The sequence below is a fragment of the Melanotaenia boesemani genome, chromosome 5 (genome assembly GCF_017639745.1).
Source record: "Melanotaenia boesemani isolate fMelBoe1 chromosome 5, fMelBoe1.pri, whole genome shotgun sequence".
Lineage (NCBI taxonomy): Eukaryota > Metazoa > Chordata > Actinopteri > Atheriniformes > Melanotaeniidae > Melanotaenia > Melanotaenia boesemani.
Genome location: NC_055686.1, coordinates 3,782,393 through 3,808,812, shown reverse-complemented (window position 1 = coordinate 3,808,812; position 26,420 = coordinate 3,782,393). Strand labels below are relative to the sequence as shown.

The window sequence follows — 26,420 nt, the reverse complement described above, 5'->3', positions numbered from 1 at the left end:
CAAGATTGCGAATACAAGCAGCCGAAATGAGTTTTCTCTGCAGGGTGGCCAGGCTCTCCCTTAGAGATAGGGTAAGAAGCTCTGTGATTCGGGAGGGGATCACAATAGAGTCGTTTCTTCTCTGAGAGGAGCCAGATGAGGTGGCTCGGGCATCGGTCAGGATGCCTCCTGGATGCCTCCTTGATTTAATCTGTTAAACTGTCCGGGAAACCATGTAAACCTTACAGTCATATAGCCTATATGAGTATGTTAGACTTTTTTATATAAGTAAATAATGATTCTAAACAATCATAGTCACACATTTGTACACTTTTCTTGGTTTTCACCACCACCGCAAGACAAATTCCTCGTATGTGCAAATGTACTTGGCAATAAAGTCCCATTTTGAAAAATTTTGATTACATCCTCTTTCAAAATGAAGATAGGTGTGTCATAAATAATAAAATATTTCAAAAACTTAATCCAACCTCTAAAGTAGATGTATTTAGTTGTTTTGCATAGGTTTAATGCAATATGTGATATTTTACTCTGACGACTTTTATTTTGTAAAGATTACATGTTCTAACCCAAAACCGGAAGATGTACGTGTGTTTGTTTGTGCGCGCTCTCCAGCTCCGCCATGACAGCCAGCAGCAGCCTGCAGTACAGACCATCAGTCTGTCTGAGAGCAAAGCAACATGAAGCCGCTGCTCTGAAACCTGTTGTTATTTTCGAAGTCATTAAATCTCACCAATAAAAACACGCTCACACCTTCAGGGAGGAAAAATACTCCAAACAATGTTCGCTCAGTCCACACGTTAGTAGTACTGTGGTAGTGGTAATAAATCATAGTATTCAGGCCGAGCAGACAAAACGAGGATCATGGATTCTCATGACGGACGCACTGGCCTTTGATTGGTCAGAGGTGGCGGGCTGTGGACCAATCACAGCGCACGCTGAGAGAAGCTGCCGCTCCTAGCAACAAGAGAGAACTTACTCATTTCTGAAAAATATGCTCGAAATTTCAGAAATCTTAAGTTTTACCATATAACTTTCTTCAAGAAGTAGTCTAAAAGTATTTCTCCATCCATTATCTTGACCGCTTATTCCATTTCGGGTCGCGGGTGAGCTGGAGCCTATCCCAGCATTTTAACAGGTGAGAGGCAGGGTACACCCTGGACAGGTCACCAGTCTGTCGCAGGGCCAACACAGATAGAGACAAACAACCATTCACACACACACTCCTAGGGAGAATTTAGAGTGTCCAGTTAACCTAACATGCATATCTTTGGACGGTGGGAGGAAGCCGGAGAACCCGGAGAGAACCCACGCATACACGGGGAGAACATGCAAACTCCACACAGAAAGGCCACCACCCTCAAGGTTCGAACCTCCCCCCAGCCGAGATTCGAACCAGCGACCTTCTTGCTGTGAGGCTAAAAGTCTGAATCAGAAATATTTAGCAAATTTAATTTTCACTGAACAAACAATGACACTCAAAAACAGATTAAAACTGAAATAATCTTTGTTTTCAGCACAGAAACCTCTAGTTGAATTTATATTTTAAACGTAACTGCAAATAATAATAATAATAATAATAATAAAAAAAAAAATAATAATAATAAAATCAATAAAATACTATATAAAATACTACAAAACGTATCTTGTCTTGGTCAAATGCTAATAGTGACTACCAGAAAATAAATTTAGTAAAAGTAAACAGTCTTGCCTCACTGATTACAATTCAGGTTTAAATCTGATTAACTGAATTATTATATGTACATAAATCTATACTGTCCAGTCAAAAATAAATGTTTCAGAGCTGACTGTAAACATTAATCAGCACAACCTCAGACTGAGATCATCTGGGGTTTTATAAGGTTTTATGGATTTTGTGTTAGATTTCATGCTTGTTTCGTCTATTTGGGGTTTTGTTTTAGACTATCAACTGTTTTTGGTGTGAGCTTAGTTTTGATTTGTTTTACTGATTTGGGACTCATTTTTTAACTGCTCAGGGTTTCTTTTGGGCCAATTAGCTGGCTTACAATACTGTTTAATGCATCTAATAATAAATGTGCTGGAATAATTCAATTATCATCATCATCAAACTGCTTGCATGTCGTTTTATGTCTAATTGTGACTCTTTGAACTATATAGCTCCTCCCTGAGCTGCCACATTACTGTGGTAAAAGAGTTTGTGAGTTCCAAAGATCCTGGGAGCTTGTTGTTGGGTCTTTATTTCCCTAGTAGGGTCACCCATGGCAAAGCAGCTCTCTGGGGGAGGAACCAGACAATGCACGGCTCAACAGGCCCCTATGATGAATAAAAACAGTGGATCCAGGTTTCCCTTGCCTGGACGTGGGTTGCCAGGGCCCCCTCTGGAGCCAGGCCCTGGGGTGGAGCATGGAAGCGAGCGCCTGGTGGCCGGGCCTTTGTCCATGGGGCCCGGTCGGACTCAGATGAAGTGATGCAGCCATCATGCCTAGACCTACTGTACTAGCCTGTGGGGGCAGTCTATGATCTGGGGTGCTGCATTTGGTCAGATCTAGGGTCAGGTCTAGGTTCAGAAACCATATATGTCCAAAGAATGAGGTCAGCTTTTACCTGAATAAATTGAATGAGCAGGTTATTCCATCTTCCCTGATGGCACAGCCATATTCCAAGATAACAACACCAGGATTCATGGGGCTCAGATTGTGAAAGAGTGGTTCAGGAAACAGGAGACATAATTTCTACACATGGATTAGCCACCACAGAATCCAGACCTGAACCCCGTTGAGAATCTTTGGGATATGCTGGAGAAGGCTTTCTGCAGTAGTTGGACTTTCCCATAATCGATATAAGATGCTGGCGAAAAATCAATGCAGCTCTGGATGTAAATAAATCTTGTTACATTTCGGAAATGTATCTAAAAAAATGATAGCAAATGCTGCTGGAATCAAAGCAAAAGGAGGTCCAACAAAATATTGGAGTGTGTGACCTTTTGCTGGTGGTGATTTTTTTTTTTTTTTTTTTTTTGCAAAGCAATCTATAAAATACATGCAATAAAAATTAAAATAGTAAAAATGAAATATTTAAATGTGTAACTTAAATAAATATTGTTAAAACTGCACTGTCTATTTAAAAAAAAATCAGACTGTTCATAATTTGTTTTCTAAGAGGAGAGTTCATTAAATATTAACATCTTACTTAAATCTTTGGACTAAAACAATGAGAAAAACTAAATAGGTAACTTTGCTATTATTATTATTATTATTATTATTATTATTAACTAAGCGTATTAAAGTTCCCTTGTCAGTTTAGTATGAGCATAAATATAAATGTGAAAGTAAAGGGGGAATGGGGGGAATTTGTCAAGTCAGCTTTATGTTGCATTCATGGCAGCTCGGACATCCTTCCCTTCTTGCACAGGATAGAAAAAAAATGCGGAGTACCAGATTGGTTTTCCCATGCACAGAGAGGTAAAACCATCGAACCTTTAAAGAACAAAGAAGCCATTTTAAGAGGATAGTTTTGTTCCTGATGTATTATCGACGAGGAACAAAATACTACTGGCGGCGTTTTGTTTGACAATTTTTCATGGCATGAAGAGTGAATCCGAATTTCCAGTTCACGTGAATGCAACACGCCTTTCCTACTCAAACTTGCAAAGTTATCTGAACGGCACTGACTGGACGTGTTGTTTAACGGTGCAGATGAAGCTCGCGGAGGTCTTCCTCCTTTGTGGTTGTCTTTGGGCCGTTTTCAGCGGCATCACTCCTCAGGAGGAAGGTAAGCTAGTTAAACAATAACAACAATAATAATCAAGCTAAATATGTTATGGCAGGGTTGTTGCTGAAACGTCAGGGTACTGCTATGATTTAGCATTTTGTAACAGAAGCAGACTGTTTAGGACTGCAAGCAGTTGTGCGCACCGGTTTATTATTAAAGCATTATACCAACAATACATGGGACACGATACAAAATACATGAGAGAGAACGACATTGACAATAATAACAACATAAGTAAATGTGTGTTATATAAACAACACACATATATAAAAAAGTAACACTTGTAAATGAAAAGGAATGAAAAATTATCTTTGTAAAACTGGAAAAGTGTAAAAGTGGAGGACAGATACAAGTCTATCAGCAGTGCGCACGAGTCCCTGAGGTGCACGCTACACTTTGTAGAACCGTTACTTCCGCTGAGATAACAGACGTTTTCTACGGTGTGATGAAGTATTATTCATGTTACACTGAAAATTAATAGTTAATAAAGAGATTATTAATGCCGAATTAGAAAGAGGCCCATGAGGTTTAAAGTAATCTTTTATTCTTGAATGTCACTTCTCTGAATAGTGAGTTAACTTTAAATTACTCGGTTTGCCAGTGGAGTTTGGTGAAGAGTAGGACGGCAAAACGGAAGTTCGCTGAAAACTCGTTCCCGATGTCTTTCGTTCATACAGCAGAGCATCTACGGAACATGCTAAGGCCCAAAACTCGATTAAATTTAATTTGTTATTTTTTAGAAGACGTGATAACCTTGTCGCTGACATGTCAACTATTGAACATTTATATTTATTGTTAGAAGAGAAAATGTTGATTTATTGACTAACAGGATTTAAATGTTTTAGCTTTATTTTTGTCCTTAAACACACCTTCCTCCTTCACAGTAAATTTAGGCAGATATTTTCATCCAAACTGTTGTCCGTTATAACAGAGGAAGCACCCCAATGGCTGGAAAATTCCCCATCAGATAGCAGGGCTGAAGCTAGAGGGGACACAGATTAGCAGTATCACCACACCAGTTTTAAGTAAATTTAAAAGTAGTTTCCTAAATAGTCATCCTTTAAACATACTGAGATATGGCTGTACATTTCAAGAAAAGATTTACTGTGCAGGTACAACTACTAATGTCATGTAAGGTTATTAACCTGTTAGCATGACACTACAAAGCTGACCTTGTTTTATGCTAGTACTTGATTAGTTTTAAGGTAATGTGGGGAAAACATTTCATATTTAGTTTTAAGTGAGTGTAAAGGACTACACCAACTCAGCTCATCAAGATTTGTACATTGGAGCTGACAATAAGCTACAACAATGCTAAAAGAGAACCTCTGTATCCATGTTACTTAGCATTGACTAAGCTAGTGCTACATGATCCAGTTTCATTTAAACAAGAGGCTAGCAAGGCTGGTAGTTGGTTTTAAAGTAGTTGCAGCATGAAATTTTAGATAAGTATATCCTATAACCAGTCTGATTTTGTAAAGGAATATATAAGAATGAAGAGAACGGGAGCTATTTCTTACTTTTTACTAAATAGGAAGGACACAGATTAGGTGGAGAGAGACCCCAGACCCAGTATCAGCAGGCCGCCTGTGGAGCTAGCCACACCAGGATCCAATCTATCGCCACCACCAGACAGTAGACCAGAACCGATCCCCTTACTACCACATCAGGATCCAGTCTACCTCCAGTCTTGCCCACCCGCTGGCCACCTATGTATAAAAGTCTAGTTCCGCCACTGTTGACACCGTCCTACAAGGCTGCAGCAGCTCCTCACTTGGGGAAGTCAGATCATATTTTTGTGGATTTGATCCCTGCCTACAGACCTCTGACCTGCAGGACCAAACCCACCTCCAGAACCAGGTTTGGACTGAGGAGGCTTCCTCAGCCTTACAGGACTGCTTTGAGCACACAGACTGGGGAGTGTTCAAAGAGGACGCTGATCTGGAGGAATACACGTTGTCTGTGCTGTCCTATGTTCACTTCTGCACTGATGCTGTCCTACCCACGAAGACAATCCCAGTTTTCCCCAATCAGAAACCATGGGTGGACAGCACAGTTCTAAAAGAAAAAGCTAAAAGAAGGGATGCAGCCTACAGTGCAGGAGACAAACTGGCTTATAGCAGGCCTGCAAGGAACTGAAAAAGGGCCTCCAGCTAGCAGAACTCAGGTACAAGCAGTGCACTGAAGAGCACTTTAATGACAACAACACATGTGGCATCAAGACCATCACAGAGTACAAGTGCAGAGACCAGCAGCTCAGCCACGACCCCAGTTTGCCTGACACCTTGAACAGCTGTCAGACCAACTGGCAGAAGTTTTTCTGGACATCTTCAACCTGTCCCTGCAGCTTTCCACGTTTCTGTCTGCCTGAAGTCCTCCATCATTGTACCTGTGCCCAAAAAAACCATTACCTGCCTCCATGAGTACCGCAATGTCTCTCTCACCCCAATCATGATGAAGTATTTCGAGCGGGATAATTCTAAAGCACATCAAGGACGCCATCCTTGCCGGCCTGGACAGCCTGCAGTTTGCCTACAAGGGAGAACTTTTCCATAGGGGAGGATTCTGTCTCCATAGCACTTCACACGGCCCTGACTCACCTGCTAACACAGGTGTTGGGATGCTGTTGGTGGACTTCAGCTCAGCCTTTAACACCATTCTCCCAGACATGTGGCCCTGAAGCTCCACAACCTGGGTCTGTCAGCATCCCTCTGCACCTGGATCAGTGACTTCCTCACCAAGAAGCTTCAGGTGGTGAGGATAGAGAAGTCAACATCTTCACCCCTGATCCTTAATGCCGCAGGGTTGTGTGCTCAACCCCGCCCTCTTCACCCTCCTCACACAGGTCTGCTCTGCCATGCACCACACCAACATGGTTGTCAAGTTTGCCAATGATACCACCGTGGTGGGTCTCATATCCAACAATGATGAGACCCACTACAGAAAAGAGGTCCAGAGTCTCACAAAATGATGTTCCAAGAACAGTCTGGTTCTAAACTTCAACAAGACAAGGGAAGTCCTTGTAGATACCAGGAGGTCCAGGAAGACTGAGCTCCTTTCTGTATCCACAGAGAGGCAGTGGAGCGCGTGGTCAGCTTTAAGTTCCTGGACATCCACATATCCTCTGACCTCCTGGACTGTGAACACTTCACACCTAGTGAAGAAGCCCAACAACTTATATCTTTTACTTTACATCTTTACTTATTTACTTTTAATTTACTTTAATTTTTTTACTTATTTATCTGTGCCTGTTATATTTTAGTTTCTTATTTATGTGTGCTTAATCTGAGAGACTATTCAAAATTTGCTTGCATAATGACAATAAATATCTTTAATCTTGAAAGTCTTTTGGCTTTCATCCTGTTATGTCCGACATTGTCTGTTATGGTGGTGGATGATGTGATGTAACATGAGAAGGAATTTAAAAAATGCGTCTGCTTCCTTTCTCCTTCCAACACAGGGGAATTGTTATCAAACGGTGGATTTTTTTTTTTAGGACATTTCGCTGCGGCAGCAGATAATACAAGCATGTGCATAAAGAATTTATTGAATCGAGAGTGAAATCAGGTTTTTTTTGTTGATCACAGTCAAAATGTTTATATGACTGCTCTCAAATCTGATTAAAAATGTAATCTTATTGACCCAAATCTGATCAATCTGGTCTGACTGAGGTGTTTATATGAGAAATATTTAAATATTATGTCAACCTGATCAGCCATTTTTCTTTTTGTGTTTTAGACAAAGATCTAAGAATCATAAAAACACCTGCTTTGTCTTTTTGTGTGTTGAATCTGCAGATTTGCCTCTACAAAGCGACTCAGAGCCGGTGTTTGCAGCTGTCCACACAGATGCTGTTCTCCCATGCAGGTCCACCAGACCCATCCAGCTGTCACATGTCGTCTCGTTGGAGTGGCTACGAGTGGACACTCTTTTCAAACGGACGGTTCACGTCATGCGAGATGGCAAAGAGCTGGAGAAGGAGAAGGCGATGGAGTACAGGGGGAGGACTACTGTAATGGAGGAAGGATCTCTGAAGCTGTACAACATCAAACCAAACGACACCAGCCGCTTTATGTGAGCTTCAACCAATAGACAGAAAATTAATTGGCTTTCAATTTCACATTTGTTTGTCACTTTCCCTTAGACGTTAGAGCTTCTGATTGAGTGCTTAATGTCAACAACCTGTTTGGGACAAATGTGACCAGATATCCAACATCCTTCACTCAGAATGGTTCAGTAAAAGTGTGCACCCAGGGGTGGAGATATATACATACATACATATATATATATATATATATATATATCCAGGCAGAAGCTAGCTACTGGGCTGATCAATGATAAAGCAGCACCTGTAACTGGGGCGACTATTTATTCTACCTGGGTGGTTAATTCCCCCTTGAGCGCAGCGACTTACTGGATTGTCTATTATCCTGGATGTGCAGCTATATTGAAAAGGCTAATTACAGGTTTTTGTTGGCTGGTGGAGAAGATAAAAACTAGCTTCTTTAGACTTGTGATCCACTAGATTATATAATGCCTTTGCTATCCATTAGCAAGGAGTTGCTGGTTTTAGCATCTCCTTGCTAGCACCTTGTTAGCAGTGGAGAGGCTAACAAGTAGTTTCTCTCAGCTGGTGACCCACTAGATTGGATACGCCGCCTGCTATCCATTAGCATGGAGATGTTAGTGTTTGCATCTCCTTGCTTGCACCCTGTTAGCCTTGGAGAGTTTAATGACTAGCTTCTCCTGGCTGGTCACCCACTAGATTGGATACCTTCTCTGCTATTTGCTAGCAAGGAGTTGCTGGCGTTAAGCCTGCACCACTCTGCTGTGGATGCAGGCTAAAGGCCTATTTAAGCTCCTTTATTTGCATATATAGCTGCGTCCGTTTCAAACGTTATCATACGTCGTCTTCCTCTTACTTCCACACGTTTTTTTCTGTTGCCATGGTTGTTAAGTCAATTCCTCCACTAGTGGGCATTGCTAAGATTAGAGTTCAATCCTGCAAGCTGACATCAGTTTCAGACACGGTTTGGCAGCAGTAATGCATTTCCCACCGGCCAACACACCTTAAACACTTGTATACAGTCATTATTCAAAAGCTCGCACAATGTCTACAGTTGTTCTCTTCCTGATCCTCTTCTTCTTCTCTGGTTTGTTTCTTTCACTGGTTGCATATCAGCTATTCTGCTCAGCACTGTCCCTGCGATTTCGGGTGGTATTGCTCCATCTTCTGCATCACGCGACGGATAGCTAAGCTGCTCGAAAACGGAACAAATTACGGGCGTAACCGAAGCGGAAGACGGACGAAACTGTCCTTCCGTCTGCGTATCCGTCTTCTGCGTCCAGCATAAATGGGCCTTTAACTTTGATCAGTGGCTGGCTTCGTAACAGATTCATCCTTCTGTGACAAAAAAGTAACCACCACTGGGTGTGCAGTTCTCTTCATTTTGGCCTTCTGATGCTAAATGTAGGAGCCTTGCTCATGAGCCCCCAGTGAAATCATCTGGTAACGGGTGTAGTACAAAAGTATTATAGCTGAAAAGTAAGTATATGATAAGCCTTAAAATGTCATTCAAACTGTATAAATCTCCTTCTCTGCAGTGTTTCACGTTTTCTTCCTGTTGGAATCCATAAAGGAAATAAAATGAATCTTTCTTTTGGTTTGTTCTGATCCAGATGTGTCCTGGAGGGATCACCTGTGGAAACAAAAATCTCTCTAATTGTTGGTAAGAAGAGCTTTTAGCTCAACTAATAAAGCGTCCAGCTCAGGCAAATTTAAATGCCTTCAGTTCAACATGTATTTGAGATCTTGAACTATAGAACCACATGTTGGTGACTGGTGTGCCTTCGTGCAGTGGAGGTGTTTGAGTTCAACATCAGCGTCTACCGCTCTTCAGCCAATAAGCTTTTTGTGATGTGTGAGAGCAGCGTCTGGAATCTGCAGCCCAACATCTCACTGCTGGACGCTGATGGGAAGGTCGTTGCCGTGGGGACCGAGAGAACGGTCGGACAGAGGAACCTTCACTTGGTCAAAGTTGGCGTGAAGGTGGATGCAGCAGAAGGTATGAGGCTGTATTGATTTAACAGTATTTACATTGTTTTTGTTTTGTAGAGTTGAATTTAAAGAAGAAAATGTAAATGTTTCCCTGAATTTACACTTAACAAGACTAAATTAAAAGATGCTTTTAGAAGTTTTACATGTGAGTTTTTGACACAAGAGGATAATTCTGGTTTATTTCAGCCTGTTGTAGTTCATGAATTCTGTTTAGATGGACTTCCTGTTTTTGTTGTATTGAATAAGAAAATGAGACGATGTTGGCAACGGACGGGTAAACTGTTGTTTACTAAATGCACCAGAAATACAGTCTGACTCTCTACTGCCCCTAGTGGTGACCTCCAGTATGGCTTTTCAGCTGCATCCTGCTGCAGCAAGCATATACACCGACCCTGCAGAACGTTGACATACACGTTTGCGTACATAGAAAGTATATCCAAGCCCTTAAGTTTTAGGTCCTCAGCAGCTTTTTAAGCAAGATTTTTTATTAAAGGTGGTGAGTCTATCATAAAACATACAGATACAGGAATGTGCTTAAATAAACCAGTTACTCTAATAAAGAGGATGTTTATGTTTCCGTGTCATGTAGAATAGACCATTACATGTTCCAACACAATGATGGGAATATTAATAATTTGCCCCATAATGTGTTTGACAGGAAACCTGAAAGGAAACGGGACCATCATCTGCAGACTGGAGATACCAAAAGCCAAACTGGTGGAAGAGAAAAACATCTGTGTCACTGGTAAAATATATACAAATACAGTACAGCCCTCATGCTCTATATGTTACTTCCACACTTCATCAATAGTTCTTTAGACTTTCTGAAGGTCTTCTAAAGTCTTTGTTTCTGATTTTATTTGTTCATTTCCAGCCCAGCACTTGTACATGATCATTTTCTGTTAAGGATTAAAAAGTCTTCTAGCTTAAAGGACGAACCAGTGTTGTGTCAGCACACATCATTTGTTCCCATTTCTTTAGTTTCATGTGTAAAAACCAGCAAAGATCCGACAGTCTGACAGAAAACAGGATTTTAGCAGCAACAAGGTGATTCCCAAACAGCTGTTAGCTGGAAACGTGGTTTATCTCAGCCTGGAGGCAGAAACTGGACACGTGGAGGACAAGAAGAAGAGTCAGGACTAAAAACCATCTACAGCAGATGATCTGAAATCCAGCAAAGAACTGAACCAAGACCTGAGCGATGCATCAGGACCCTCAGTTGATCCATCTACTGTTGGCTGAAGCCTCATCAGAAACGGTCTCCATGGAAACGTGTCTGTCAAGAACCCAGAAAAGGCTGAGGTAGGTCACATGACACAAGAACTGGACTGAAGATCAGTGGAAACAGGTCTGATGAGGGGATGGAGTCTCCCCAGAACCTGGACCTCAACATTACTGAAGCAGTGTGGGATCATCTGGACAGAGAACAGAACAAATGGCAGAAACATCCAAAGAAGAACCTTGGAAAGTCCTTCAAGGATCTTGGAGAACTATTCCTGGAAAGTCCTTCCAAGATCCTGGAGAACTATTTCTGAAGATCATGTTGAGGACTAACAGGATCTAGTTTAGTTGGCACCACTGGAGTAACTACTGACTGAACAGTCTGCTGAGCTTTGATCTTCAGAACCAGCTGTTATAAGCTGAAGAAATGATAGAAAGTTTGTCTCAGTGGGTTCAGAATAAAGCAGCTCAGACCAAAAATCCACTGTTAACCATCTTAGAAATGTACAAACTTAATATTTTCTCTTCATCTTCACCCTGAGCAGCAGCTTCTTGTTTGTTTTTGCAGATGACTTTATTCCCTCAGAAGATGCAGGTTTTCAGTGTCACACCTTGTTGTTTGTTATCGTGGCGTTGGTTTGCATCATCATTGTGGTTTTTGTTCCGCTATGGATAATTGAGGAGCTGCGATTTGTAATGGCAGGTGGGGATTTCCTGCATTTTTCCATCAGCTGAATGTGAAGACTTAAAGCTGAGCCTGGACTGAGCTGTATCTGTTTAATTGTAGATTTCTGCATCAGGAAGATCGCTGCCTGGAGGGCTGGAGAAGAGGGAGGTGAGTGGCTTCACTTTCATTTGGAAATCTGAAAAATAAAGTAAAATGAAAATAATTTTTATTTAAGTAGCTCTAAATAAATGTTAGAACAGTACATGTCGTCAGTGGTGCAGGTATAGATGTAGAAGTGACACATTTCTGTTTTTCTCTTATTACAGAACAACTGCTTGGTACGGCTCCGACTTGCACTGATGTGCTGAGTTTAGTTTTTTTTCAAACATCTCCACTTTGGTCTGGTCTGTCCAAAGAACATTGGGCTTCATTTACCAATATCTTCTCATAAAACTTCTTATTGTCCATTCATTCATTCTTGGCTGCTGTGTTGTGCCTGACAAAATAATAATGCTTTGCCAGAAAGAGCTTTGTAGATATAAGGCCCCTCTTGATACTTAAGTATTCTTTATTTTTAAATTAGTCTGTTGCTGAATTTACATAACAAAACTGGATCTGACAAGAGGGGTGGAGCTACAAGAAAGGAGAGAGGAAAAACAGAGTGAAGAGAACAAAAAGGAAACAAGGACACACCAGACGGAAAGTAACAGCGTCAGTTGTTCAATCTAAACAGAAAAAATCCAGACAAACACCTGCAACATCTGCAAGAAAAACAAGGCAGACAATCATCGGGAGCACCTATAAAAAGACAGATAAGCTGAAAAAAAAAAAGAAAAACATGAACTTAACTGTAGTTATTGATAATTAAAGCCAAAGGACAACACAGGGACTGTGTCAGCAAGTTAACAAATACGTCCAGGCTCCTGCAAAGATCAGAGGCAAACCAGGAGGCCCCCAAGACCTGGGAGACCAGCAGCCACTTCAGAGCATGTGTCCCAGCCAGCCCCCCGCATGGACGACCACGCATCCACCCAGAAGAAGACCCCAGCCAGAGTGCCCTGTGTTGAACTACAGACACACACTGCCCATGTCGTTCTTTTATTCTTATTAGTTTTATTAGTTTTCATTCAGTAAATAATCGCACAGTGTGATCTGTCTTTTTTTTAATCTGATGTTTTATTGGCCTGATTTTGTCTAAACTGCTGGTTTCTGTCTTCTGCAGGTGACGTGAATTTCACCGGTAAGCAGTTAACTATCAACTATATGACCCTAAACACAACCAGGCTCTCAGAGCAGAAAACAACACATTCACTTATTCCACTTTTTATTTCTTACATTTATTCATTTGTGTTTGACGGTGTGTCCTCTGTGTGTCCTCTCTGTGTTTCAGAGCTCGGAGATCTCAATAATATAACGACAAGTGGAGCTTCTGAAACATCAGCAGTTATAAACAATCTCCAACAACGTAACGGTCAGTTAACAGGAGTCGGCCATCTTGAGAGGAGGGTGAAGACAACCCTTCATCTTCCTCTCTGCTGTGATGGGAACTGATTAAAACAAAAATAACAGCTTTTTAAATGGAAACGTTAGGCTGTGATTAGACTGGATCATTTTACTTCAAGAGAAAAAACAACAACACAACTCTCCTTCAGGAATTACTGAAATTTTCTGGGAATATCTGGGATAAGCATGAAATGGTGCATTGAACATTTCTCAGGTCTAAATGTCAAACTTATATTTCCCTGAATGTCAGTTTGCATATTCAGTGTTTATTCCCTCCTTAAACAAGTTTAGAGAAGAATCATGCATGATAAAACCTAAAAGAAAACAGCTGGTAAACAGGCTGATCATTGGTCTTTCTGCGTGTTTTATAGTCACTTTAAATTTTTTGCTGGTTCAGCCTAATTAAAAAATTAGATGCACCCATGCAGAAAGTTAGTTTGGAGCCCTTTTTTTAATATAATACCCGGGGAGACATTAATCAGTCATAAGCTTGTCAGCCAGTTGTTGAGTCACGTCATTTTAATCTTTGACAAGTCATACACAATTCATAAAATTCTTCAAAACCAAGCAAAAGCAGATGCATGTATTAGTGAAGGTTTGTCTGATTTTTAATTTACTACTACCACAAGTTTCCAATATTAACTCAAAGACATTAATGGAAATCAGCCTATTGTGTGTGTTCAGATGAGAGAGCCTGTTGTTCTTTTCTGTAATTATTATTCTTGTTGTCTGTGTCTTTATTCTTCAGGTACAATGGTGACTGGAGTTGAAGCATCCAACATTCTTGCAGAACAAGACTTGAAAGCGATGTCCAGATACAAAGGAATAATAATCCAAGTGGGAAAAAAGTGCGTTCCACAAATTACCACAAACACTTTTTTCACAAGTTGGGTCAGTTTGCTAAGGTCTTCATAGGATTTCTGTTAAATGATTTCACTTAAATGCCACCCAGAGACGGTCAACAGCTCCTTATCCACCATGAATTTATAGCTCTTTTCGTAACACACCGTTTCATTCCTCTTTCCCTCATTTTCTGCCTCTTTTCACATCGGTAGTACTCATCAAATCTTGAAGCACATTATCACCACATGACATCAGTAATTAAGCTTTTCTTCATGAGAGCCCCTGTACAGGAGGCTACCTGATATCCTACAGCACACAATTTGTTTGCAGGCACAAGGAAGCAGCAATCCTAACATGTAGCGTAGCAAAACGATGGAGAGAAACACTAAGCATTGGCATCCAAAACAAACACAGTTCAAAGCTCAAGCAGTTAGATGGGAATGTAACCAAACCACGAGAACAGCACTGTCCACTTCAAAGACTCTAATTTTTCCACTTCAAGCAAATCACACAAACATTTTCCATAGCATTTGCTTCTTACCAAAATGCTATCAGATCATTAATTGCTCAGTTATATCCAACTGTTCTCCGCTGCAGGCATCACATCTATCCCTCCCTGATCGCCGCCATAATCTCTAAACAATCTCGAGCTGGAACTATCCTACAACTTAACGGCTACGGAACGTTTGACAACAACTGCTACGGACTCATGCAGGTCCGTGTGCTGACTGTCGGCTGTTTGTGCATCCTCTAATCCACAGTGGATGGTTTCAAGCTGACTGTTTATCCTGTTGGTGCAGATCAATAAAGCCTTTTACGCAACGTCAGGCAGTCCGTACAGCCTGGAGCACATAGAAGACGGAACCAAACACTTGGTCCATCTCATCAAGACCCTAAAGCAATCAGAGGAGTCGAGGAACTGGAGCCCTGTACAGCATCTCAAAGGTGCAAACTACCTCTTTACTTATTGAGTTTACAAATCAGCTCACAGATTATTGCTTTTGTAAAATGCACTTTTTGCTTCACCTTGTCTTTTCCAGGAGCTCTGATCGCCTACATCTCAGGCATAGATAAAGTTAGAGCCGGCGTTGCTACCATTGCCAACGTTGATGAGGCCCTTGAGAAGCTGGACATGGAAACACCAACAGATGACTTTGCCAACGATGTATTTGCCAGAGCCAAGTGGTTTGCCAATTATGGGTATTAAATATAAGAGTTTTGCCTTTTTAAAATTTTAGCTGCCGTCGGAACAAACCAGGAGCCTCAACCATCAAACTTCAACCTGTCCACATAATTTCTAAGGCTGTCACTTTTCCTAAAAAATGTAGTTTATGTTTAGATAAACACACATATCTTAGCTTGTAAATCTAGTCAGTGACAGGAGTTTTAGGAGCCTCTGATGAGGAACCTGCCATAACTGACTGCTGAAGCAGTTAGTCTATGTTAAACACCCAATGCGGACTCGCGGGGTAGGATTTACAGGAATGTGATGCTTTAAAAGTCGATGGTGGCGAGGCCTAACTTTTGGAGCTGTGGCAATAATCAATCATGAGATCAAACATGGCTGGTGAGGGGATTTAATTGGTAAGCTGACAAATAGTCTTATCTTTATTCAGTACTATGATTTATGATGACAAATCCGAAACTTCAGATAACTGGGCTTTGTGTTTATTTTTTACTTTAATAGGAAAGTAGCAAACATAACACAAGCCTGTTTTACTGAGACAGGCACCAGGTCAAGCTGGTAGTAGAGCACCCTCTGCTGGATCACAGGGTGCACTACAACTAAGGTATGGAAGCTTGTCTGGACAGTTTATGGGTTTGAATCAGATGTTTGACCAGATGTTCAAACTTTAACCCTTAAAATTCCAAACCATTTATGGCTGTTTTTGGTCTGCCTGTTGGTTTGGCTTTTTATTGTAAAAATACAGGTAGAAGCTCAACCCTTTTAATCCCAGTCAACATTCAGACAGTATTTTTTCCAGGACAGCTTCAGCTGTCAGATAATGAGGCTAAAATTATGTAAAATGAATGTATGAATAGATATAGCAGCATAAAGGCCGACCACAAGAAGAAAACAGAATTTATTACTAACAGAACTTTGTAGAAATAACACACAGATCAACAGAGGCAGAGGCCTTTTCTCATCTCATTGTTCTCTCAAGTCTTGGCTTTCAGGAGAAAAAATATTGGCATTGAAACAAACACACAACAGAAACTATTTCCATGTTTCCACTTTTTCCTTCAACTGTTTTTTGCTATTTACAGTTGTTAATTCTATTATTTACATATTATCTGGGTCATAGTTACTGATGTTGCTGGACAGTATTTACAAAATGATATATTGAGATATTTTTAAAGAATCATACAAATGTAATGGTATTTGGTAGTACTTTTTCCATCTATGACTGGGTTTTAACCACATTTTCCACTGTGGCTACCGTTAGCCTATTTATAACCAATCTACAGGAATATATTCCATCGTATTTAGTTTTACATGAGGATGTGGAGGTGCTGATCTTAGTTTCAGACATTCTTTGTTCTCCAAAGCATGTTAGCAGCTAAGGTGGTGCAGCATGTCATGTTCAAGCTTCACTTGGTAACTTTCTCCGTCCATTTTCACCTCTCAACATCTCCAATAACACAGCTGCTCTGCTGCAGGTTTAGTGGTGCAGCAGTGAAAAAGGTCCCCCCTAAAACAGTTCCCCACTGCACCCTAACGTTGTTAAGACTAATTCACAACAACTTTTTAGTGTGAACTGGTATGTTGCCCAATTTCTCTAATTATCAACAACTCTGTAAAGCCACTGTACAGTTTAGCCAGATGGATTTGGCAAGATTGTATCACAGAATCAGTGGTGATTATTCCAGGCTCTTGGTATTTTGGCTCCTTAATGTTTATTTTACAAACTGAACTACAGAAAACCTCTCAGTATTTACCAAGTTAGAGCTATAGAAGTGTCATATTTAGTATTACAGACCCGATCACCGAAGCAAAGGTCAGAAAACACTGAGCTTTGTGACCAAGTGTTTTCTGTTTTTAATTATTATACATGTTTTCTCAAACTCTTATGTAGACCAACTAAAGATAAATGAAGAGTAGGTTTTGTGTAATATTAATGTCCTCCGTTACTTCAGACAATAATCAGCCTTCATCCTGATCTCTGTTGCTACCTGAGAGTTACTGGACTTACTGGACTTTGTGGACCAGCTGGACTCCAGTCAGGTTTTACAAAATAATTAAAGACAGATGAAAGCTGTCAGTGGCTTTTTGTTTACTGTCACTTTGGATTATTGAGAACGAACTAAAGGCTGTTTATTTAAAGGCACAGTTTGCTGGGTATAGTGACACCTAGTGGTGAAGTTCTACAGTGCAGCCAACTGAATGTCCTCTACCTTTTTTTCCAAATTATGAGGCCTGTGAAAAATGTAAAAGTTTTAATATAATTTGTAAAAATGTAAGAGTTTGTTGTGTTCCTTTTGGCCCAGACATACAGAAGGAGGATGACCGATGTTGTTTTTGCTCGTTCTGTGGTAATGAACAATGGAGTAACTTAAAATTGTGCGACGTTATAACGCAGCTCAATGAATCAAGTCCTGGAGTTACACTACTTTCTGAAGGAACTGAAGATAAAATCATAATGCTGGTTTACTTTTGGTGAATTTTTGTCCTTTCTGTTGAGACTTTGTGCTCATTATTTGTAATGAAATTGTTTTATGAAATGTCGAGTTTGAGCATGAATATCTTGTTTTAGTCTGATCTTATTGCATTACTAATTCATTGTTACGTTGAACTAACACTGAGATCATGTGTCATAAAAGTTAAGTGTCATTTCTTCCCTTCAGAATATGAAGTTTTGTTTGTTGGCATAAAGATATTCACGTTTGTCTCTATTTTTATTTTCCTCATTAATCCTTGTAGGACATTTTTGTCCTTACAGGTAGTTTCCCCTCAACTTTTGACCACCATTCTACCGGCGTTTCACCATATGGAAACATTTTTCTTAAGTAAAGTTAAAACCTTTGAAATTCCAATTTTATTTTTCTTTAAGGTCAGCGGGACAAATTTACAACCCTTTCAGGTCATTGGTGGACAAAACAGGCCTCTGCCAAATAACTGCTGTTAAATAACTACCGATTAATCATTTTTCTCATTTTTAATCAAATTGTTAAATCAACTGAAGTCCTTATCAGAATGAACAAATATGTAATTATTCAAATTATTTTACCTTTTTAGATCACATTGTATTATTGTTTTGAAGACAAATAATACACATAATTTTATTTTTATTATAATAGATTTGGGGTGGCTGGGGATTTTATTTAAAGATCAGTCTTAAATAGAGTAAAAATAAGTAAAACACATGTAAAACATAACAAGATTTATTGTTATTTTTTATAATTTACTAACGTTTTGGGTCATTGAACAAATAATTTCTGAAATCGATAGAAAGTTTTGAGCCAAAAATTGGAAAAAATGTCAGTTTGTGTTTGAGTCATGAATATTTTGTTTTAGTCGGATCTTACTGCATTAATAAATCATTGTTATGTTAAAGAACGTAAACAACAAATACAATAAACAATATTAATTAAAAATAATAATAATAATGTTATTTTTTATAGAAATCTTTGGGTGAGGACCAATGACCTAAAAGGGTAAAAAAATATAAGTGACCCACAAGGATTAAGTTCTCTCAAGTATGACTGGAACAACTGTCTAAAGCATGTGAATAATTTTCGAAGAACATGGTTGGTTCTCGACTAATCTAAAATATAAATAAAAACTGTGAATGTGACTCTGGTATTAATTTGTGATTAGGGCTGGGTGATCTAATGACCGTGATAAATTTCTGGTTGATCTCGTGATCAGCTGATCAAACATGGTGGAAATATGCGCGACAACAGCTAATGAGAGTAAACCTTTTCAACCTCCACTTCCATGCTGGAGAAGTTGAAGCTAGACAAGCAGAATGACCAAAAGTGGAACTGAGGGCAGCAAAATAGATGCCAGACATGACAGAGTTATACTCCGAAGATGAGGTCACAACATGCCAGTGGTTTGATTATCTCCAACATGGAGACATGGAGAATTTAAACAGATATGCAAGGTATGTCAGCGATTTGTGCCCTAAAAAAACCAGCAACACAACAAATCTGTTTAATCTTTTAAAGAAAACCACAGAAGTGATTATGCTTTCTGTATAACTACCGTATAAAATGGTTTAGCTCTACTAGCGCTTTACCTGCTACCAGCGATTTAGCTCAACTAGCAGTTTACCCGTTACTAGTGGTTTAGCATTACTAGCAGTTTACCCACTACTAGCTGTTTAGCTCTACTAGCAGTTAAACTAGTGGTGCAACCACACAATCAAAACAGCAGTCAGCAGGGTCATTATTTGCAGCCATTGTGCTGTATGGGCAGCATTCAAAGAGGAGCTTGCTTCAGTTCACATTACACCAGGGCCTTCACAAGTCACGAGCACTCACACATGAGGTAGTGCAGGGTAGTGTGGTCGAAAGTATGGTTACTGCCAAAAACCTTCAACAGCTACTATATGCATCTACAATAGTAGCAGAAAAGTAGAAGCAGAAAATCTCACACAGGGATGGGAAGTTTTTACTGATGCTGTTTTAAAAATACAAATTTGGCTTTATCTCTGTGAGAAACGCTAATTCCGGGCATGTAGGGTCTTTGTGACAGTGGTGAACCAAATCTACAAAAAAAACACTATATGCTCTTTATTTATGGAGATTCTGATAGTTTTCAAGCCTTACATTTAGAATATTCATCATCAGGTGTACAGAAACAAACTGAATTAATGTATTCATGCATGTGATAAATGGAGGTAAACAAAGCTGTTACCATAGAAACCAGGGGTATTATTAGTCTGAAAAGGGTTAGGATGTAATGTTAATGTTTAATATGTGTCCAACAAAGGACAACAGCTCTTAAACCTCTGAGAGGTGTTTAAGAGAAACATGCGTCAGCTCTGCTCAAACTCCAGTAACCATGTTCCATAATATTCTAAATTACTACATATAATCTCAACAGAATGAAGGGATCTCATCGTAATTCAAGGAAGAAACTGCATAATTACAGAAAATGAAATAATTTAAAAAAACTATGAAATATTTTTTAAAATGAACAAATATAAATAGAATGTAAAATATGAACGACAAACTTAGATCAGATTTTGTCTAACAATAGTTAGTGATGACCAAACTACTCAAATTACAAACGCAAAATGACAATAAATCCTAAATCAGTCCATTTCCTGAGAATGATTCGATGCTGAGAAACTCCACCTTAGAGAAGCAACCAATCACAGCTGACGGTCACTTCATGCCCCGCCCCCTCACTCCATCAGACGAACTGATTGGGTTTCTGTGAGGACTTGGGCGTGCCTTGTGATGGGCGGGGCTTGTGCTTTTCGGATGGTTCTCCTTGGTCACCAGGATGATGGTGAGCAGCTTCACCTGTGTGGGTTAATGGAGAAGAATCAGGTTAATACTGGGCTGAAATGGACTAAATGTGGAATCATGATAAACATGGTGTCTGGTGCAGTGTGAAGTTCAGAGGTGTTTGCCTCACTCTGTATCCTGGACAGAGCGAACTCCAGACCCCGCATGGCTTTAGCTTGGTTACTTTTAAACCTGGCCAGGCCAAACTCCTGGTGGAGGAGCAGATGGGGTTAGACTTCTGCAACATCAGAAAAAACTTCATACAACTTTATTTATTTATTTATTTTTATCACATTATCAAATCAAATCAAACTTTATTTATGAATCACTTTTCATGCTGGGGCAACACAAAGTGCTTTACATGTAAAAATGGATTTATGCATATTAAAAACAAAACAAGCCTTTGCACACATCAAAAGAGACTAAAAAAAACAAAAAACACTCAAAGTCTTTTATACAGTTGCACGCACAAACATGCATATATACACACAAAGCATTATGAACACAAAATATATATATGTGTGTAATGGTTAGCAGTCTTGTTAGCTAGCTGGTACTGAGGGCAGGAAAAGAAGTGGTGGTAGGAACAGCATGATGGTCCACATTTTCAACCTCTCCAGTGTGAACCTCATGCTGTGTTTATCTACGCTGGTTTTACTGTTGTTTAGAGGACTTCCGCTGTAAAAGTGAGGACACGGGAATCTCAAAAGGTCAGGTCGTTGGTAAAAGGCCAATATTTGCGCCCATGTTTTACCTGTATGGGCCGGGCGAGGCCGTAGACGGTTGAGGATATCCAGGCTTCCCGCCTCAGTTTGGTCCAAGATGGCCGACTGTGGTCCTCCTGAAATAGACACCGTTCCACCACTGTCTGAAAGGCAGAGACAGTGAAAACTTTACCATTTACTTCAAGTTAAAATGACTATTTAAACTTGTCAAACTAACCAGAATCTTGAAAGCCCCAGGAGTCTGAATAAAAAAAAAAAAAGGAGCTCCTCACCATCAGGGTGTTGTGGTTGAGGTTCCACGTCTTGGTGATGAGTGTGTTTGTATTTGGGTCCACGATGGAGTCCTCCAGGACATAGACCGCCCGGGCCTTGTGGGTGGGGAAGATGCGTTCTGCCCAGCCCGGTAGCCGGTTTGTTTTAGTCAGCAATCGCCGTGACAACAAGCGGTTGCTGGGGGTGACCTCGCGGTATAAGACATCCTCGGTGAGGACGTGGGCGCTGACACACAAAAACAAGAGGATCAGTCGTTTCGTAGAGATGTGCTCCATCAAACATTTCTTTATGTACTTTATTAACCATTAAAACCTGAGTAACAGGTAAACTCAAGTGACTTTATCTCAGTGTCACCTGTGTCATCTGCTACATGAAAAACATGTTTTTCTACAAGTGTAGATTTAATAAATGAAATAGCAGCTGGATACCTGTAGGGGTTTGGATACCGCTGCCAGAAGGCAGCTAGCACCTGATGCCACGGACTCTTGATGTCGATCTCGCTGTGGAAATACCTCCCCATGTCTGTTAACATGAACAACGCTCACGGCCGACTCATTCGGAAGCTACAGAAAAAAAGAAAAAGAAACATTCTCTTCGTTTAATTCAGCCAATGAGTGATGTGGGAAAAAGAATCTGCTTTAGAGATCCTGTAAATAAAAACAGAATACAAAGATTTGATCATCTGGATTTGATTTTTAATAAAACAGAAAAACTATATGAATTATTAAATGGTTCCCAACCCCATGCAGATTGGTGAACCTCCGTCCATCTTTCCATCTGAGAGACTCCACCTCTCTGAAATGCTCCTTTCATACCCAGTCATGTTACTGATCTGTTGCCAGGTAACCTGGTTAGTTGTCAAATGCTCCTCCAGGTGTTTCTGATTTCCACCAGTTACTTTTCCAGCCTTTTGTTGCTGCAGTTCCAACTTTTAACAGACGTGTTGCTGCCATCAGATTCTCAATCAGCTCATATTGTTCATCAAATGGTAAAATGTCTGTTTCATCATCAGATATGTTGTTTATTGGCTTGATGAGATTTGTAAATCAATGCCTTCTATGGTGATTCACATTTTAGATAGTGTCCCAACTTTTTGGGGAATTGCAGTTACAAAACCAAATATCAAAAAATCTGGAGAAATGGAGCAAAGGCAAAAGAAGCATAATGCTGGTAATTCAGAGCTTATTGAAAATGCAAGACAGTGCACTGTAGACATGGGGGTGTCAATACCCTGGAATCAATACTTTGATACTTGCCAGCCAGAATATCAGATCCTTTTACAAATATACCAATACCACTGTGCTAATACCAAACATGCATTTTATTTTCACTTCTGAGAGTTTTAGGCAATAAAATTATATGCAAAACCCATCCCTGGTGTATTCCTTCTGTGTCACATGAATATGGAAGCCAATCAGATATCAGGATAATGATGGTGTGTTTTATTACATTACTGATTCAATGCAGATTTTTAAGCATATGCTCTTTTAATTGAAGAAATATATTTTTTTCAAATAATTTGTAATCTAATTATTTCTATTATGATTTTTAAAAAAATTCTTATATATATATATACACACTACCGTTCAAAAGTTTGGGGTCACTTTGCCATGGGATTCAATAGGGAAGTGACCCCAGACTTTTGAACGGTAGTATATATATATATATATGACTTTCCCTAAAAAAAGGCTAAACTTATTTTATCAATGAGGTAGTACCATAAACTAAAGATACGCAGGTTTTGGCTGCTAGTGAACTGGCCTTACTAGAGGATCATCTCTGTGGTGTTGAAAGTGATGAAGAGGGTCATAAGTACTGAAAAGGACGTCATGTTTAATACAAAAGTATTTGCCAAAAGAAAAATAACAAAATGTTTTGTGTTGAGAAAATGAAAAACACTATTGAAAGTAAGGATTTGTTTTAAGTAAGTTTGTAAGTTTGTTGCACTTTTTGTTGCAATGACAATAAAGTTCTATTCTATTCTATGTTGGGGGCACTTTGAATGAGTCATTTTTCCAGTGAAATAATTTGTATAATCATAAAATTATTTCTTCAGTTACAGTATTGACTCTTTTAAAGAGCCGGAGTATATTGTACCTCCATGGCCGTGTAAAACTGCCATCTTAGTCATTTTAAGGATTAAAATAGAAATAGAAATGGCCCGGAGGGATGTGTAACGATGTTAAAAGTCGATTTTCCTACTCAAAAACGTATTGCGTTGGCCGGGAATCGAACCCGGGTCAACTGCTTGGAAGGCAGCTATGCTAACCACTATACCACCAACGCTCACAAGATATGAGACCCTGACCAGACACATCGTGGTGGGAAACATGGGTTGATTCATGTTTTACTGTGTTTTTATGTAGATCATACTTAAACGGATGTAACTGTGGATCATTTTCTTATTAAAAACCACCGTCTCACCGCAGCTGAATATATAGAGTTAGTTTGAGATAAGCCTGGTTGGTGGTTCTAGTTTGGTGATGTTGACTTAGTTTATTAAATGGATGGATGAAGGATAACCACCACTGACATCTAACATTAGCTGAAAACATATACCGTAAAAGCGTCTTGTTATTGGGCTATTAACGAGCTAGCTTCTTTTTATTTTGCGTGTTTAACCACCTGACTTTAATTAACTGCCTTAATCTTTTATAACAACATCCAGACAACGACTCGAGCCTTTCCGCTCCAGTTAGCGGTCCTCCTGACTCGAAGGCTAGCCTCTGTTTCGTTAGCAGTTAGCTGCAGCTCGTGATTTGGATCTGCTGAGGAAGCTAACAGCTAGCCGCGGGGCTGACGTACCTGCAGCCGAGGCTTGTTAGCGGGATCAGCTCGGTGATAAAGCCTGGTCAGCAGCACCGAGAGGCAGCATGAGAGAAACACTGCAGCAGCTTCATGAGGATCACACCATCACACCTGCACATCCCACTTCCCTCCACTAGATGAGGAGCTTTCATCACTTTTTAAACGGAAACAATACTCCAAAATGTTGTGATGGAGACTCTCCTGGAAAAGTGTAGAGTTTTGTCTCGTTTTTCTAAAAGCCTGAGAAGGCAAACACTGTCATAAAAGGGTTAGGGGTGTCTAGACATGGAAAAGTCCTTCTGTCTTTTAGTGTTTCCCATCACATTTCCATCAAGATGACCCCACACTGCTTATATAAAGCTCAGGTCCGGTATGGAGCCATAACAAGGACATACATTTTTTACTTCAGATCAACCCTACAAGTAGAGATTTGTGTTCTAAACGTCTGAAAATAAATGTCAGCTTGTAAAATGTACTTGTTTTTTCTGACTTGTATTTTTAGACTTGTGACACTTTCAAGTCGGGAGATAAGGATAAGAGGATAAGATAAGATAAGATAAGATAAGATAAGATAAGAATAGATGATCCTTTATTTGTCACACAGTGGGAAAATTTCAGTGCTACAGTAGCAAAGGTGATAGAGCAAAACCAGTGTAAAAAAACAGCATTACAGAGATAAGAATGACAAACTGTACTATATAAAAATCTATATAGAAATCTATAAATAAAAAATGCATATATACAGAATGAATTTACAGTATTAAAGTGTTGATATTCCACGTCTGTGTGTGTTATTAGTTCCCGTTGTGGCTGTGTGGCTACTGGGAGCAGTGCAGATTGTGGTCTGACAGCAGCAGGAAGGAAGGACCTGCGGTATCTCTCCTTCACACCACGGGTGAAGCAGCCTGTCACTGAAGGAGCTGCTCAGTGTTGTTAAAAAGTTCTGCATGGGGTGGGACGTTTTCTCCATCAGAAACGAAAACTTAGCCATCCTTCTCCTCTCCGTCACCACCTCCACCGGATGGAGGGGGCATCCCGGGACAGAGCTGGCCTCCTTAACCAGCCTGTTCAGTCTCTTTCTGTCAGCAGTCGAGATGCTGCTGCCTCAGAAGACCACAACATAATAGATGGCTGATGCCACCACAAAAACGAGATCTCAGCAGTGTCCCCTGCACTCCAAAAGACCTGCTTCTTCCTAGGACATACAGCCTACTCTGTCCTTTCTTGTACAGGGTGTTAGGGGTGTCTATCCAGTCCAGTTGGTTGTTCAGGTGAACACCCAGGTACCTCTTGATGTCCATTCCCTGGATGTTCACCGGTGCCGGAGGAGAGTGTTCACGCCTGTGGAAATCCACCACCAGCTCTTTGGTTTTCCCTGCATTGATCTGGAGGTGGTTCTGCTGGTACCAGCCCACAAAACCCTGGACCAGTTCTCTGTACTTTCTGTCGTCTCCGTCTGCGATGAGGCCGATGACTGCAGGGTCATCTGAGAACTTTTGTAGGTGGCTGTTTGCTGAATGGTGTGTAAAGTCTGCAGTGTAGAGGGTGAAGAGGAAGGGAGCCAGAACTGTTCCCTGTGGGGCCCTTGTGCTGCAGACCAGCCTGCTGGGCTCACAGATACAAGTTACAGAACAAGAGTTAGAAAACTTGGGTGGATCCATCCCTCCATCAGACCTGTTGCTACTGGTTTTCAGTCCAGTTCTGTATCATGTGGCATACTTCAGCCTTTACTCCCTGTTGCTCTTCCATCCTTCTTTTGTCCTTCTTACCATGCTGAGATATAAGTTCTCTTTGGAACTTGCCTTGTTTCTGCTAAAATTTTCTGACTGCCAAACTATCTGATTTTTGCTGATTGTTTTTTGTCTATAGGAAAATGGGAACATACATGTCTTTGCAACAGGTTGCTAGTTAAAAAGAGTGAAAAAGATTTTATCATCTGTTATGTGTTGACACAACACTGGTTCAGCCTTTGTTTTATGCTTGAATGGCTCTTAGGTCAGAGTTAAATGGCTTAACGCAGAAGCAAATTCTTCTGAAAATGGTCAGGTACCAGGACTGGGCTAAAAATATGTTAAAAAAAAACACTCTTTCCCATGGGTCAAAACATGCA

At 40.2% G+C, this 26,420-nt stretch overlaps 2 protein-coding genes and 1 non-coding gene across 6 annotated transcripts; 1 reads left to right on the top strand and 2 right to left on the bottom strand.

The window, feature by feature from the left end:
* The first annotated feature begins 3,642 nt into the window (after positions 1 to 3,642).
* LOC121640449 lies at positions 3,643 to 16,162 on the top strand. Of its 2 annotated transcripts, none has more exons than XM_041986210.1 (14): positions 3,643 to 3,750; positions 7,548 to 7,824; positions 9,430 to 9,479; positions 9,682 to 9,815; positions 10,467 to 10,553; positions 11,598 to 11,732; positions 11,817 to 11,864; positions 12,023 to 12,034; positions 12,919 to 12,936; positions 13,087 to 13,167; positions 13,948 to 14,047; positions 14,640 to 14,757; positions 14,843 to 14,987; positions 15,083 to 16,162. In XM_041986210.1, exons 2-14 carry the CDS (start codon positions 7,612 to 7,614, stop codon positions 15,247 to 15,249), a joined length of 1,308 nt encoding a protein of 435 aa, XP_041842144.1. In that variant the 5' UTR covers positions 3,643 to 3,750; positions 7,548 to 7,611; the 3' UTR covers positions 15,250 to 16,162. The 2 variants fall into 2 exon arrangements, with proteins under 2 accessions (XP_041842144.1, XP_041842143.1); XM_041986209.1 differs by having other exon boundaries at positions 3,649 to 3,750; positions 9,609 to 9,815.
* On the bottom strand, positions 11,133 to 24,469 carry LOC121640508 (PRELI domain-containing protein 1, mitochondrial-like). 3 transcript variants are annotated; one of them, XM_041986319.1, is made up of 8 exons: positions 24,308 to 24,469; positions 21,931 to 22,065; positions 21,502 to 21,727; positions 21,259 to 21,372; positions 20,635 to 20,742; positions 20,279 to 20,519; positions 11,775 to 11,786; positions 11,133 to 11,136 (listed from the first exon to the last, which is right to left on the bottom strand). In XM_041986319.1, the coding sequence occupies exons 2-6, from the start codon at positions 22,032 to 22,034 to the stop codon at positions 20,379 to 20,381; spliced, it is 693 nt and encodes a 230-aa protein (XP_041842253.1). In that variant the 5' UTR covers positions 22,035 to 22,065; positions 24,308 to 24,469; the 3' UTR covers positions 11,133 to 11,136; positions 11,775 to 11,786; positions 20,279 to 20,378. The 3 variants fall into 3 exon arrangements, with proteins under 3 accessions (XP_041842253.1, XP_041842255.1, XP_041842254.1); XM_041986321.1 differs by having other exon boundaries at positions 20,635 to 20,713; positions 24,308 to 24,467; XM_041986320.1 differs by lacking the exon at positions 24,308 to 24,469 and adding an exon at positions 24,062 to 24,234.
* On the bottom strand, positions 23,717 to 23,788 carry trnag-ucc. The gene has a single exon. It is a non-coding gene; the product is annotated as a tRNA-Gly (tRNA).
* Positions 24,470 to 26,420: the final 1,951 nt, after the last annotated feature.